Source organism: Rhincodon typus, chromosome 1 (assembly GCF_021869965.1).
Source record: "Rhincodon typus isolate 14 chromosome 1, sRhiTyp1.1, whole genome shotgun sequence".
Classification (NCBI taxonomy): domain Eukaryota; kingdom Metazoa; phylum Chordata; class Chondrichthyes; order Orectolobiformes; family Rhincodontidae; genus Rhincodon; species Rhincodon typus.
The window spans coordinates 62,746,376-62,762,841 of record NC_063332.1 but is presented as its reverse complement, the minus strand read 5'-3'; the positions used below and the strand labels follow the sequence as shown (position 1 = coordinate 62,762,841).

The 16,466-nt window shown below is 38.9% G+C and overlaps 1 protein-coding gene across 2 annotated transcripts in view; it reads right to left on the bottom strand.

Moving 5' to 3' along the window:
• Positions 1-7,351: 7,351 nt before the first annotated feature.
• Positions 7,352-16,466, bottom strand: part of rab3c (RAB3C, member RAS oncogene family) — a 162,924-nt gene continuing 153,809 nt past the window's right edge. For both annotated transcript variants that reach the window (XM_048601837.1, XM_048601827.1), the window contains exon 5: positions 7,352-11,683. In XM_048601837.1, the coding sequence (XP_048457794.1) occupies positions 11,496-11,683 (188 nt within the window). In that variant the 3' untranslated portion in view covers positions 7,352-11,495. The remainder of the gene's footprint in view (positions 11,684-16,466) is intronic.

Genomic DNA, 16,466 nt, shown 5'->3' with positions numbered 1-16,466 from the left:
TGTATTCAAATCAAACTCAATAAATGAAAACATGCCACATGCTTTCTTTACCAAATCATTTACCTGTCCTGCCAGCTTCATGGACTTATGAGCATGTACTTTAAAGTCTCTCACTTCCTCTACTCACTGAAATCTCTCTCTTTCATTGAGCAGTCCCTTGATTTGTTTGCCCTCCCCAAATGCATAACCTCACATTTGTCTGAATTCCATTTGCTACTTTTCCATCCACTCAGCCAAGCCAGTAATATTATTCTGGAGTCGATAGCCATCCTCATCACAATCAACTGCATGGCCAATTTTTGTGTCACCTACAAATTTCCTAATCTCACATGTCCCTTGTATTTACCAAATAATTAATAAGCAATAAATAAGAAGGGATCCAGCAGTGATCCTTACAAAATTTCAATGGAAACCACTTCAAATTTGAAGTAACATCTATTGACCACTGCCATTTGTTTCCTGTCAGTCATCCAATGTTGGATCCAACTTGTAACATTTCCTGTAGCCCATTGGATTTTGCTTTTCTAATCAGTCTGCCACATAGGGCCTTAACAAAATCATGCTGACTATCCCTGATTAATCTGTGCATTTCTAAGTTACAGCTTATCCTGTTTCTCAGAATTGATTCACATCGCTGAGGTCAGATTAACTGGCCTAAACTATTTAGCCAATCAATCACACACTTTAACAACTAGACAACATTTACACACCTCCGATCTTCTTAGACCTCACTTTTATCTACTGAGAATTAGAAAATGCTCCTCAGAGCATGTTATTTGACCCTGACTTTCTTTAACAGCTTTGGATGCAATCTATTTGGCCCTACTATTATAACCACCTTCAAGGACGTCAGCCCCTCTTGTACTCTTTCCTTTTCATTAACCTTATTGTGTCTAGTACTTCACAGTTCTCTTTAACTAGAATGTCTGTATTATTCCTGTCCTTTGTGAAGACAGAGGCAAAAAGAACTCATTAAAGTTCTCTGGATGCTGGTGACTTTACCTTTATGGGAAAAGAGACTGTGAAGTTCTTGAGCAGTTTGGCATAGAGGATGAGGAGGTGTTGGAGGTTTTAGTGGGATTAAAAGTGGTCAAATTCCCAGTTCTAGATGTGTTGTATCTCATACTGCCGTGCGAGACAAGGGAGGAAATTACAGGAGCTCTGACCAAAATCTTTAATTCCTCTTTGGCCATAGGAGAGATGCCAGAGGGCTGCAGGAAAGCAAATGTGGTTCCATTTTTGTGAAAAGGTTGGTGTAGCTAAACCCAGTAATTACAGACCAGCAGTGCAAGAGAACCTAATAAAGAAATTTCTGAAGGAGAGAATTGATCTCCACTCGCAGAGGCAAGGTTTAATCAGGGATAGTCAGCTGGCTTTGTCAGAGGGAGGTCATGCCTAACAAATTTGATTACACTTTTCAATGAGGTGACCAGCGGTGTAGATGAGAATAGTATTTTATATGATTTTAGCAAAGCCTTTGACAAGGCCCCATACGGGAAATTGGCAAAGAAGGGAAAAGCACATGGGATCCAGGGTAACTTGGCAAGTTACATCCAAAGTTAGCTTTGTGATAGGAGATTGAGAGAGGCAGTAGAAGGCTGTTTGTGTGACTGGAGGTCAGTGTCCAGTGATGTGCCACAGGGATCAGTGCTGGATCCTTCATTGTTCATGATATGTATAAATAATATAGAAGAAAATGTGGGGTGAATGATAAGTAAGCTGGAGGATAACACTAAGATTGGTGGGTGGTTGACAGAAGTTCTTAATTTACAGGAGAATGTGGATAATTTGGTCAGATTGGCAGACCAGTGATGGATGGAATTTAACCCTGCGAAGTGTGAAGTGATGCTCTTTGTAAGAAGTAACATGAGAAAGGAGTACTCAATGAATGGTAGCACACCCGGAAGCTCAGACTCACATAATGATTTTATGGTGCTTGTCACAGGTCCCTGAAGTTGGCAGGGCTGGTTAATGAGGTGGTTAAGAAGGCAAATGGGGCACTTGCCTTTATCAGTCGCGGCATAGATTATATGAGAAGGGAGGTCATGTTGGAGCTGTAGAGCAGTTTATTTAGCCACAGCTGGACTACTGTGTGTAGTTCTGGTCACCGCACAATAGGAAGACTGTGATCACACTAGACAGGGTGCAGAGAGATTCATCAGGATGTGCCTTGGAGGGAGCAGTTTCGCTGTGAAGAGAGGGTGGATAGGCTCAGGTTGCAAAAGAAGGCTGGAGGGTGGGGCACATACCTGATGGGGTGGTTAAGCTGCCGGGCATGCACAGGGTGGATAGGAAATAGCCGTTCCCCTTTGTTAAGATGGTAATAACAAGGGTCATTAGGGCAAGAGGTTTACAGGGGAATTAAGGAAAGCTTTTTTCACCCAGAAGGTCATGTGCAGAGCTAGAATGTACTGCCTGGAAGGGTAGTTGAGGTAGGAAACCTCACAAATTTTAAAAAGTACTTGGATGAGCACTTTAAATGTCATACCGTTCAACACAATGGGCCAAGAGCCGGAAAGTGAGATTAGTGCAAATTTCGAATAGTTTTCTTTGTCAATGCTGATTTGATGAGCTGCAGGGTCTCTTTTGCACTTTATGATTTTATAATTCCATGACTTTAAGAATCCTACCCGCATCTTCTGCTTCCATGCAAATGTTACTTTGTACATTTCTGACAGGTCCTACCCTTTACTTTGTTTTCCTTTTGTTGTTAAAATGTTGATAAAACATCAAAGAGATTTCTTTGATCTAAAGTGCCAATATTTTGTCATATATTCTCATTGCTTTCCTAGTTTAAACTTCACTCCTGCGCTTTCTAGACTCCTCTAGACTTTCAGCAGCAACTTTAAGAACTTTTGCCTTTCAAAAACTCTATTTTTCTGATTTTCTGATCCCGTATGTTCTGGATAACCAGTGGGTGTTAAACTCAGCAGTACCGGCTCTATCCTTTGTGTCAGTAAGTCTACACTGCTCATTGAATCTCGCCTTGGAATGCCTTCCACTGATTTGTCACTAATTTCCTTCAAGTACTGTATCCACTCCACTTTCGCCAGATCACCGATCAGCTCTTTAAAATTTGTTTCTTTCCCCTGTGTTTTTCCCCTAATTTAGCAATTTTACTCCTGTCTTATCTCCTTCCTTTGCCATAATGGTGCTAAATTTAATGTTATAATGTTCACTGTCACTAAAATGATCATCTACTGCTACTTCAATAACTTGCCCAGCTTCATTTGCTAAGACTAAATCTCAAATTGTGCCCCCTTTCATTGGGCTTCTTAGAATTATCTTGTCTGCAGTTCAAGAATTTTGTTGCCTCTTTGCCTTTTACGTTGTTTGATTCCCTGTTAATATTAGGGTGGCTGAAGTCTGCAACTATTGTCTTATTATGTCTGCAATCAGAAATTTGCGACATATAACATAGGACGTTGAGGGGTGATCTTATAAAATCATGAGGGGCATAGATATGGTGAATGACAAGGGTCTTTTCCCTAGAGTGGGGGACATATTTTTAAGGTGAGACAAAGATTTAAGAAGGACGAGGGGCAACTTTTTTACAGAGTGGTTCATGTATGGAATGAATTGCCAGAGAAAGTAATAGATGCAGACACATTTACAGGTAGTTCTCCCGTAATATGATGGTTGCGTTCTTGTGTGACCTCGCGCTATAGAATATCACCATTGAAAATTGCGTTATAGGGAATTCCCTATAGAAAATCACTATACTGTACAGTAGGAAGTTTGCATTATCCAAACATTGTCCACTATTCATCAATCACATTACAGCCAATTCGCATTAACAAAACACACGTTACAACAGAAATATCTGTATGATGTTTAAAAGACATTTGGATAAGTTCATGACTAGGAAAGGTTTGGAGGGATATGGGCCAAGCACAGGTGGGTGGGATTAGTTTAGTTTGGGAAGATGGTCAGCATTGACTGGTTGGACCGAAGGATCTGTTTCCATGCTGTATGACTGCATGACTCTAATGATGTGCTCTCTCATCTCCTTCACATTAAGTGGGTATGTTATAGTCAATCCAAGAAGCATAGACACCATCATTTATTTCTGAGCTCAATCTATATGGCCTCATTTGATGATTCAATTAATATATCATCCCCACATACCACAGTAATAGATTCCTCACCTTTTTCATCCCCTTCCCGTCCTGCCTGCAAGTTGTATTCAGTGATTTTGAGCTGTCATTTTTCCTCCTCTTTAAGTCAGGTTTACATTATATTGCTGTCTATCTGTGCCCTCAGCTCATTGGCTTTATTTGCTCTGATCCTTCCATTCACATATCACAGCTAAGTTCCCATGCTGTGCATTTTTTTTTTATCTTTGCTTCTTCTGTTTTTCAAAATTACTCACTAATATTCTGTCTCCCATTCCCAGTTTGAATTTTTCTGATCTGAACCTGCCCTCGGGTTTCTGTCTCCCTACTCAACCTCAGTGTGTTTTGCCTTTGTTCTCAGCATAGCAGGTCCATTCCATCCTTTTCACAGCTAACATTTATACCTATTATACATCTCTGTCACTCCTTTATCATCATTATCACAGCCTTTGACTTTTGCTCTGAGCACCCTCACAATCTGTCTCACTTGCTCCTTTTCCCCTTCCTTCTACAACATAAAAAACATGATTTTCCAGCCTTTTCAGTTCTGAAGAAGAATCATACTGGACTTGAAATGTTAATTCTGTTTCACTTTTCACAAATGCTGTCAAAACTGTTGTGTTTCTCCATGTTTCTAATCTCCTATTCTATACTACTTAGTCTGAGAGACTAGAAGCAACCCTGAGATTACTGTTTTAGGTGTTCTGCTTTTCAATCTTCTTCATAACTCCCTGAAATCTGCTTTCAAGTCCTCATCTCCTTTTCTACTTAAGTCATTGGCACTAATGTAGATCATGATCTCTGGCTGTTCATCTCCACCTGTATATAGCCTCTTGAAGTCATTTCACAATATCTTTGACCTTGGCACCAGGTAGGCAACGTACTATCTTGGAGTCACATCTAAGGCCAAAAAAAAAGCCTGCCAGTTTCCCCGACTCTCAAAACCCTGAATAATACTATTCTTTAACTTTTCCTTTACCCGTCCTATCCAGCTGAGCTGTCCGTGGTGGCACAAACATGGCTCTCTGCCTATTCTCCGATGAACCTTAACTGTATCCAATACAAGTGATTAGTGAGCGATATTTTAGAGGATTCCTACACGACTTGCTTGTTTCTCCTGGGACAGCCTGGTTGCCACCATTTCCCTTTCTGTCTCCATTTTCCTCATTAGTGGTGTAGCCACCTCTGTGAATGTACTTTGCATGTAGCTCTCAAGCATGCAGATGCACCAAAGTGACTCCAGACTCTAGACCTGGAGTCTTTAGTCGGCGATGCCCATGTCCTGTGAATGAATAAAAAAAATGCTTTTCACATGACTTTGCTACCCTGCCACGCCCTAACTTTACTTCACTTATTAAACATCACAACTACTGATAAACTCAAGACAGGTAATGGTGTAATAGTACTGTCACTGGGCTAGTAATCTATGTGCTGGGTCGATGTTCTGATTCCCATAGAATCCCTACTGTGTGGAAGCAGTCATTCGGCTCATCAAGTCCACAAAGATCCTCCAAAGAGCATCAGACCTACCCCATCCCTCTAACTCCACGTTTCTTATAGTTAATCCACCTAGCCTGCACATCCCTGGACAGTACGGGCAATTTACAATGGCCAATCCACCTAACCTGCACATTGTTGGATTGTGGAAGGGAACTGGAGCACCCAGAAGAAACTTATGCAGATATGGGGAGAATGTGCAAACTCCAGTAAGTTATCCAATGTGGAATCAAACCAGGTCCCTGGCGCTGTGAGGCTGCAGTGCTAACCACTGAGCCACTGTGCCGCCCATAATGAGGACATGGATTTAAATCCACCAGGGTGGATGGTGAAATTTGAATTAAATAAAACATTTGGAATACACTGGCATGATGGATACCATGTAACTACTGTCAACTGTTGCAAAAACCTGTCTGATTTTCACTAATATCCTGTAGGAAAGGACATCTGCCATCCTTACCTGGTCTGGATTACATGATACAAAACCCACAGCAATGTGGTTGACTCCTAACTGCTTTCTGTTCAATTATGGTTGGACAATAAATCCTGACCTAGCCAGAGACACCCAATTCCCATAAGCAAATTTTAAAAACATTACTGGTACTGATAAATTCCCAATAAAGAATTCCTAATAGCCTGGTTATTCACCAAACAAACAACTCATGACTTTCCCATGTTGTCACTGATTTTATTTCCTAATCTGGTGAAGCAACAGCCATCAGAATCACCTACTGTCTCACTGTTACTGCAAGGTAAGTGCCCTGGATCCAATCTATTGGAATTTGTCAAAGCTCACCCTCAGATGTCCTCTGCTTGACTTTTCTTCTGGGTGCTGCTCATTGCTTGTCTTGTGGTCCTCCTTTTGCCTGTTCTTCCAGACCCTGTTGATTGCCATGGAATAAACCCCAACCCTGGAAACTGATGTACAGTTAGTGCCAAATTTGTAACAGGCAGAAATTCCATTATTTTTTATTCATTCATTAGATGAGGACATCGCTGGCTATGCCAATATTTATTGCACATTCCTAATTGTCCAGGGGGCAGTTAAGAGTCAACCTCATTGCTGTAGGTCTGGAGTCACATGTAGGTCAGATAAGGTAAGGATGGTTGTTTCCTTCCCCAAAGGACTTTAGTGAACCACATGGGTTTTTCCTCAGCAATCCATAATGGATTCACAGTCATCATCAGATTCTTAATTCCAGATTTTTTATTGAATTCAAATTCCACCATCTGCCATGGTGGGATTCGAACCTGGGTCCCCAGAACATCACCTGGGTCACAGCGAAAATATCAGTCAACTTATCATCTCCCTGGTGTCAGACCTCAAAGTAGGGAACATTGATAAGCTTTGTTAAACCATGAATGTTTTCTACAAGCAAATTCTATGCTTGCTGTTCACACAAAAAAATTGAATTGTCAAAAATAGTTTAGAAATAAGTGATCCCACTGAATGCAGTGTGCATTCCAATAAATACCGCTAACTAGTCTATGAAATAAATTTTTGTCTGAATTGAAAATCTGTTGCATTAGCGGAGAAGTCCTCACTCCATTTGTCTGAAGCTCTGGTTGTTGGTTTAGTATAGTCGCCAGCTCATTAAAATGTGTACATTCTGTCATAAAATGATACTCAAAGAAATGGCAAATAAGTTTGTTCAAGCTAATATTGCTAACAATAATTTCTGAGTGATAATCTCATAGTTGGGAGATAAACATGGAGCAACATTAAAATATCAATGTGATTGATATAGTCTCTGCAAGTTTATTTTCCTTTCAAACACACATTCATTTACATTTTTCACGGACAAACACAAAATACCTGGTCTACTGTACAGTCTATAGATTACAAATTCTAACAACAGAGGTAAAATATGCACCTACATAACCTTCAGGTTTAGACAACAACATAATTTTTTTATTTTGATGTTTATATAAAGGGATTACAACATTGATCAAACAGCTGTTTTCAATAGGTCTATATGACACCACCTCACCAAGCTTTCACAGGCAGTAAGCATGATCCGGGGTGGGGGATAAGTTGTGTTGAAGAGGGTTTTATTTTAGTAACTGGGATAATTACATAGATAATAAAACTTGCAAGCTTGAACGAATATATAGAAGGCAGTGGTAGACTTTGTAGAATGTACAAATGTGGCAGTTCAGTTTCAAGTTGTCCACCAGAAAGGCCTCAGTAAATATTGGCCTCTGTATCTCCAGTCTGCACAATATCTGTAAACTTTTATTTAATAATAAACTATGTTCAGGTTGGACTGTTCCCGTTATGATACTTACTCATCTACCTGCACCATACTATCTCATTTTAATTACAGCTCCAGATGATCAAAAGATGTAGAATTCAAGTTCAGCAATGACAAAAAAATAAATAATTTTGTACAAGGAAAGGGAAGGGATATTTATAAGAGGAGTGCAATTTTTGTTTCACTTTGGATGCCTAGTGTCAGCATTAAGCCATAAGTCAGGCATAGCACAATATATACACAACAAATCTCTTTTTGCTCTATCCCAGTAAAATGGTTGAGTCCCAAACACAGAAGTGTCAGCAGTGTGGTTTTACTTTTTATTTTCTGCCTTCCTTTTGTGTTTGTATGTTAGTATTGGTTTTGTATCATGTCTAATAGGAACGGTATTAAAATGGTCAAAAGTTATTTTATAGGGAATCTGAAAGTCAACAGTTAGAGGAGAGTTTTATTCCATCAGTCTCAGCAACAAATACCTACTGTATAACTCACAGTACTGCTCGATCCCAGAAAAAAATTAACAGATCACTACTGTACAACATACCCATTTCTTATTGTTTGTCAACAACACAATTAAGACTTCAAGGTCAATGAGGAGTGTGTACTAAAATGAAATTTCACACAATCAGAAACCTATTCATACACACAGTTCAATATACATTCACACAGAGAAATAATTTTCCTGGCACTCTTCACAAAAAATGGTCACTGAAGACATCACACATATTCAATACCTTTGCTACACAGGCAAACTGTATTTTTCAAAATAACTTTACATAGTATCACATACATTTACACAAGACCAACATGTCTCTGAGGATCCGCAAATCACACGCCATGCTAGCAGATACTGGCTCTAGTATATCATATCCAGGGCTTGATTTGGTATCTACACGTGAAATATATTCAATTCCTGGAGGCACCGAACAGCTATGAGGTATATCCCTTGTGTCAGAGGACAGATTTATGAGGAAAAACTGCAGAAATGTAGGCTCTTCAACTCTGAATGGAGGTGTGTGAATAGAATCTTATCGAGTTGTAAAAGGGAATACAAAATGTAGAAAAAACATGCCCAAAATCTGCACTACAAAAGTAGGTCAAGGGAAACAGATGCTTACTGGTGAAATGGAACTTTAAGACAGATGCTAGGAAATTCCTTATCATTCAAAAGTTTTCAATGTTTGAAATGGAGTGTGAAAGCAAGATCATTCAAGTCATTTGCGAGGCAGTTAGGCATGACCATGGAGGGACTAGATAGAGATTAATGGTAAAGGATTAATCAAGTGGACTCCCTTAAGCATTTGCTCTATGATATTATACATAGCTGATTTTTAGTGAATGGATATTTAACTATCTTTAGAATGTTTTCTTACCTGTTCAATTTGAATAAAGTTTAGTTTTATTCCACAAATACACAATGGGTGAATTTTCATGAGGTCCTCCCACTTATTTATTTGGCAGATGAGTTGTGGGAAACCTTAAGAAAACAATTTGAATTCACTCATATGCTTTACAGTGAGGAAATTCTGAACATTGCATTTTTGTATCTTTTTTCCAAAAGATTTAAATGATGGAAGCTAAATGTCATCTTGTTAAAGATGCTTGTCTAACGTATCAGTGATTTGCAAATGGCTAGATAACTGACTGCTCAAATTTGAAGTGAAAGCTGATTTGATACTAAAATGTCTTTGACTTCAAGTCCTATAGTATGTAACTTTGCACAGATATCTGCATTGAATTAGAGATGCACTATATATTCTGAAATATTGCACTTATTGGCCTATTGTCCCTCAATAGAGGCTACACAAAAATATAAAACGCAGATTACTTCAGCACCTATGCACCATTTTACAATTTCTTCCATCAGATAAAAATAAAAATTCAGACACCAGAAAGATAACTCTTGTTACAGCTAATATTACACATTACATAATACATCATTTTCTGCAGCTAAAAATAGTTATTTCTGTAATTAGTTTACTTATGTGGCCTAAATGCTGGAAAAACACTCTTCTGAGATTTTTGAGCTACCAAGGGAATGGTAAACTGTCAATACGTTTTTAAGAAGAATCTTGAATATTATGAAAATTCTCAGTGGATAGAGATCTATATTCCTTCTACAACAAACTACAAAATATCTCCAAGATGGCGGGGGAGTAGAACTCCTGAGGCAGAGCTCATCCACTCTGTTGGTTTCTTTTCTTTTTTTCTCTTTTCGTGTTTTTTTCTTCTTACCTCCCGTCCTTGCGTGGCATCAGCGATGTCCAGGGTGAAGTCAGTGCGGACTCCCAGCCTCGAGAGCCTTGAGGTGAGGCCCAGCCTGGCTTGGACTGGAGGTGAGGCCTGGCTTGGACTGGAGGTGAGGCCCAGCCTGGACTGGTGGTGAAGTCCGACCTGCACTAGAGGCCAGCGCGGACTTGTCTGCTCTGTCCTCTCTGCTCGGAAGGTCTGTAATGCTGAACTTCTTATTTCTTTATCTTTCTAATGTATTCCTAGGAATCTGTACTCAGGTACCTTTGTCCCTAAGATGGCACCATAAGTGGCAACTTTGTAAACTTTTTGCTGTACTCATGTGATTATGTGTGACAATAAACCTAATTCTACCGGTGGTAAATTACAAATGAGGCTGGTCTGAAACAGGTAGCTGGGGACTGGAAACGACAGTTACCAAAACCAAAGTTACACTGCAGGTTCCAACTGTCTAACTTACACTGTGTCTAGAAGGACAGGTCTCTGGAAATGTGCACTCTGGTGAATAATATTTAATGTTATGAAGGCGTGTCAGTAACATCTGCTTTCTCATAACATTTTAGCAACTCAGTTTCAAGTCTTTCAAGTATCCTCGAGATCCAGTGAACTGGCTGAACATCTTTGAACACTGTTTCATGTGTCATTAGAGCTGTATCTCACTCTTTGATTTGTGAAATGGCTTACCGGACGTGGCTCTGAAAATCAGGACCTGATTCTGCAAGTTATACATTGTATTTGTTGTGTCAATATAAACAGGCAATGTATTGATATGAATGTGATAGCTGACTGTCGCTTGAGGCTGCTTGCAAATATCTTGCACAGCTTTTTTTTTCAAATACTTATTATGGATCAAGGAAACCTCACATTGCTAATTCCTCCTAAAAGTAATGTATGAGTATTTACTACTGTACACAGAATACTCATTCAAATATTCAAACTAACTTCGAGTAAGTTAAATGCATACATTTTGTTACTGAATTCACAGTTTTGTGCAGACTGAGGATAAGGTGTTTATCATTAATTCATCATTGAGGGAATGCTTGGAAGGCCACATAAATCTAGTAAGCAGGGAGATCTAAGAAATTTAGAAATATAGTACACTTAATGTAGGAACCCACTGTTCCTCTTAACAGTCACATAAACCTTGAATCTACAGAAAATTGCATAACCAATACCAATATAAATAAAGATTGGATAAGTCAGTTTTAATGCAAGAGGTCTTGGGAAACAGTGCTGTGCACAGATTAGCAAAAAATAAATATAGATTGGTTTGTTTAATATTATATAGAGGCCACACAGTAACATTTTCATGGACTAATAACTAAGGACTAATCTTTAGACACAATTTGATTTCTTCCATATGTCTATGATCAAGTCACTAACATCCGCAGTTTTGTTGCTGTGGAGGAGGATTCTCTGTGAGTTTTGTGTTTTGTTTTCCTGCAGCAACAGTAGGGTCTGTGTCCAAGCTTTCCGACATCTTCTCACAGATTATATCAACAAGCCGTTCAAATGTTTGCTTTACATTAATGTTATCCTTGGCACTGGTTTCGAAAAATTCAAAGCCTTGGGGAAAGAATAGAACATATTAGCTTTTCAATTAACAGTTGCTAAATAAAAGAGCAGTCTGTGTGCAGCAATTCTTTGTTTTTTTCTCTCTCTCTGTGGATCAGAGGATGAACTGCAGATTTACTAATCCAGTACTACTTTGGCCAGCTGCTAAAAAGTATGTGAATGTTACCTGAGTAATTATTAAAATCACTGTAAATTAACTTGGCAGAAACTGCTAATCTTGGCTTAAAAGCTCCCAACTGAGCCATTTTAAAGATGGAGTACCCACCATCTTAAGGTTTGCCTTCGACTCCTGTCTTTGGCACTGATTTGACTTTCAGCCTTTGTTTTGTGAAGGCAATGATTCATGTTTCAGTAGACTTCCAAGTACTCCCCAGTACATGTGAGCTCAGGCAGTAAATGCTAACACCTTAATTAGCAGTGGGGATATTCTCACCAGACTGTCCCATGTAGCAATTTGCGGCAGGAATTATTGGATATTAATCAACAGTGGGACCTCTGATCTTTTTCTAAATTGTAATCACATTAATCTGTTCAATGCAAATAATTTTCTGATTGAAAACAGAAATGCCAAACATCAGTGACTATAATGATCATATCATTACAGGTAAATACTCAAAGGTAACATCAACTTAATCCATTTTGGTTTCAAAGCCATGTTGAATTAAAAATATTTCTAATACTGGTTGTCACTTTAAACTGTAGAAATGCTTTTACAGATTATCCTCATTATTATTGTTCTAGTCTCCTTTTTGTTTTAGTTCTGTAATTATCTTTGGCATGCAGGTGTGATATGCAAGGCTATAGACAACCCCATAGTTTATTGCAGACTAGATGCTTGGGGTAGGTAATATCAAGAACTGACTGTGAGGGGTATGATTTATGAATCATTAACTCTAATAGGTCTATAACTAATTTTCTCCAGTGGTATTTAGTAATTTTACTGTATCTAGCTGAAATGGAAGTTAACATAATTATACCAGCTGACTTAATGAAGTGCCTGATTTAGCTGGATGAGTTTTTGAAGGATACATTTAGCTATGAAGAATGGGGCTAAGTGCCACATATATTGAAGTTATTTTGAGTATTTAAAATGAGCATACAACTTTGCTGCTCCTGTTGCTTATAGCTATTCCTATGGGAGATCTGTTCGTCTGTTTATCGTAGCTCATCTGCAAGTGCTCTGTGACATCCATGATCCAACAATGCCGAGGTCAATCCCTCCTTCTGGTCCCCTCTGGAAGATACCTGTGTAGATTTTCAGCTCAAATCAAATGGCTAAAATAGTGACATTCTCTTTTCTGGAAGTCACTCTTTTAGATTTCTTTTAGCCTTTTCAATTTCAAACATCTCTTCATTATTCTTAAGTTCAGAAAAGGGAAACTTTATCAAAAGTCTTAGCAATCATATTTCAAAGTCTCTATTGTTTTCCACAGAGCTTTACTTATTGACCAGGTTACAGAGGCGTATGGCAAAGTTTTAGAATGTAGCATCTTATGAGTCTTTCCCTCGCCACAAGCTTCAGTTTTCTTGTTAACATATCCCTTCATGTTCGGAAAATTACTTCTGCCTACCTCTATCCTTTCTCTAAATTGGTATTGCATTGACCATCCTCTTGTATCAGTTGTCCTAAATACACAAACCAATCTACTTTCTTCAGTGTGAAACAATCCTCTTCAATCTTCACTCTAGCTCTTTCTAATATATTCGTTCCATCATTGTTTAGTTTTTGGTGTTCATAAAATCTATATTCTAATTTTCCAGATTTTACACGATCTATGATATTTTGTAGAAAGTATTCTGATTCTGCAAGTCACACTACGTAGTCAGCATACAGCAAGCTTATTATGTTCTTGCCTACTGGAACTACATCTAAAACATTCATTCTGCGTACGAATCAAACATTTTGGCATCATACTCATCATCGTATTCTTCTCTGCAGTTGAAACATACCTGACTGTATCCCTTCTTGTTGTCTGTTCACTATTTGGTCCCTATATAGTCTTTATACAGATATATGATGTAATATATATCTATTTACACTCACTTTTAATTTCTGTTGCTGGTTGGGAACTGTTCTAAGTAATTTCCACTCTACAACAATCTAACTTATTGGCACCATCATCTACCCTTTCCTTTGCAATTCTTTGCTATAGCTCAATCTGATTTTCTTCCACTGCTTATGGGTGATCCACATCCAATTTGATTATTTATTCGTTCTGATAAAGTGGAATCAACTTATGTTCAAGATCTTTCTCAGTTGTTAAAGCATCTAGGTTGGCTTTCAATTGCTATATTTACTCTCAAGTGTGTTCTCACGTCATGAAAATTGATGTTTTTCTAATCTGTAAAAAGCAATGCTTTATCGGAAGATGGAGAGAATTCATTGTTAAAATAGTCTTTAGATCTATCATTTGGCAGAGCTGATTATACCACCTGGCCCCCTCTATCTACTATAAACCATGTCTGATTTAAATTCTAATGAAATCAAAAGATAGTTTATTCCCTTAATTACAAATGCATCAGAACAAACATTTGTCTGTTTTCTTGATTAGAATTTCTTTTTCTTCCATAGGTAGACACTCCACTTTAACCATTGAACAGACTGGAAATACAAATGAGATAAATTCAGATTTGCACCGGTGACATGCAATTTAGAGTGTTGAAAGTCATCAGGGTAATGATAAATTTCTTTACACATTCAAATTATGCCATTAAATACATAATAGCCTATATAGCTATTTAAATTTTTCAGAAGAGACCTCTTGAAATAACAGTCAGGATTGGATGAGCTATATTATACACTTTAGAAGCTACTTTTAATGTCTTGTGAACCTCAAACTTCAACTGCTTCTGTTCTTTCACAGAATCCAACCTTTCCCATATTCAAGTATAATAGTTACCCAGTTTTAACTAAAAAGTACTTATTTATACATCCTGACTTTGTGGCCAAAATTTTACATGTCACTGGGGTGGTTCAGCAGACAATGGGAGGAGTGGGGGTGGTAAAATTTGATGTTATACTGGTAAGGCCAGCACCATGATCATCACTTACCCACCTTACTGGTATATTACCCAGAGAAGGGTTTGTATTGGGTATCACTCAGCCATTAAATGGCCATCTGAGTGCCTCCTCCTATTGCCATTGGTATTTTACCTGCAGCATACAGAGCCAGATGCCCAGGTTACCAGATTGCTGGTCAGGGAGTGTATGAAGGGAATGTGTCCGTGTGCGCATGTCTGCCTGTCTGTCTGATTGGGTATCCTACGGCTAAGAGAAGGCCCCCAAAGGCAGCTTCTCCACTTACTTTTCTCCTCTGTCACCCAGCCACAACTGCTCTCTCCCACCCCTCCCCCATCCCCCAGGCTAGGACCTGTCAGTTTTGCCCTGTTGAAATCTAAGATTAAGTCTGAACCAACGGCTGCTTTCTTCGGGGAGTGCCTGTGGTCCCAGTAGTGACCTAGTCAAGATGATAGTCACATGGCTGACAGCTCTCACAGACATGAATGCCCCCTTGGTGGGAGCAGAAGTCCTGCCTCATGTCAAATATTAACTGATGAGTTGTCAGATGACCCAGGAGGCAAACTTATTCCTGACTTTTGAGCTTGGGTCTGTGATCGCATGATGTGATGTAACTATTGCCTTTGCATAGGATTCTGGCACCTATTCCATAAAAGCAATCTATTTTTATGCTCATTTTATTCTCTTATCAATGCATCCTTTTTGCTTGCTTTGATCCTTACAATTATTATTGTTATGCCTTCATCTTTGGCAATGTGTAGACAAGGAAGTGCAGTAGCAACCCTGTACAACACCATTCCCCACTCCGAATATTCTGGGAAGCTACTGTCAACTCCCATTTTGCATCGTCCCTTGTACCTAGTTACTGAATTCAATTTTGCATCATATCTTGTAACATCACATTCATTAATCTTTTCCAGTTGTTTTCCAGAGGGTTTTTTTTTGTGAAACAACTGTCATAAAATGATGTTGGCCATATCCAGCGCAACACCCTCATTTATCTCTTCAAAGAACTAATCAGATTTTTCAACCATGAGCATTTCTTTCTAAAATCCATGGTGTCTACTCCTTAAATAAAACAAAGAACCGCAGATGTTGTAGATCTGAAATGTAAAATGAAATTGCTGGTGAAACTCAGCAGGTTGGTTGGCGTAGTGATTGTTCTGATGGAGTCACTGGACTCAAAACGTTAACTCTGCTTTCTCCCCACAGATGCTGCTAGACCTGCTAAGTTTCACTAGCAATTTCTGTTTCTGTGCCTACTTCCTATTTGCTCTTCATTTCGATATTTTGCCATTTGATTTTTATAATGTCTTAAAATGGGTAACCCTTTACTCTGAGACTTTGCCTCTCATCCTAGACTCTTCTACAAGAGAAGACATGATTAGACATAAATAGAACTGTCTTAAAGAATTGAGGTTGATGTTAATTTGAATTACATCAGAAACAAATACAATACTGATTTGATAATATAAGGGTGGCACAGCGCCTCAAAGTGCCAGGGACCCAGTTTCGATTCCAGCCTTGGGTGACTGTCTGTATGGAGTTTGTACATTCTGCCTGTGTCTGCGTGGGGTTCCTCCTGGTGCCCCAATTTCCTCCCACAACTGAAAGATGTGCAGGTTAGGTAGACTGGCCATGTGTCCAGGGATGTGTATATTAGGTGGGTAAGCCATGGGGGATGCAGGGTTACAGGTATAGGGTGGGGTGGGCATGTGGAGGAGTTGAGGGTGTCGGTGTAGGTGTATGGGGGAG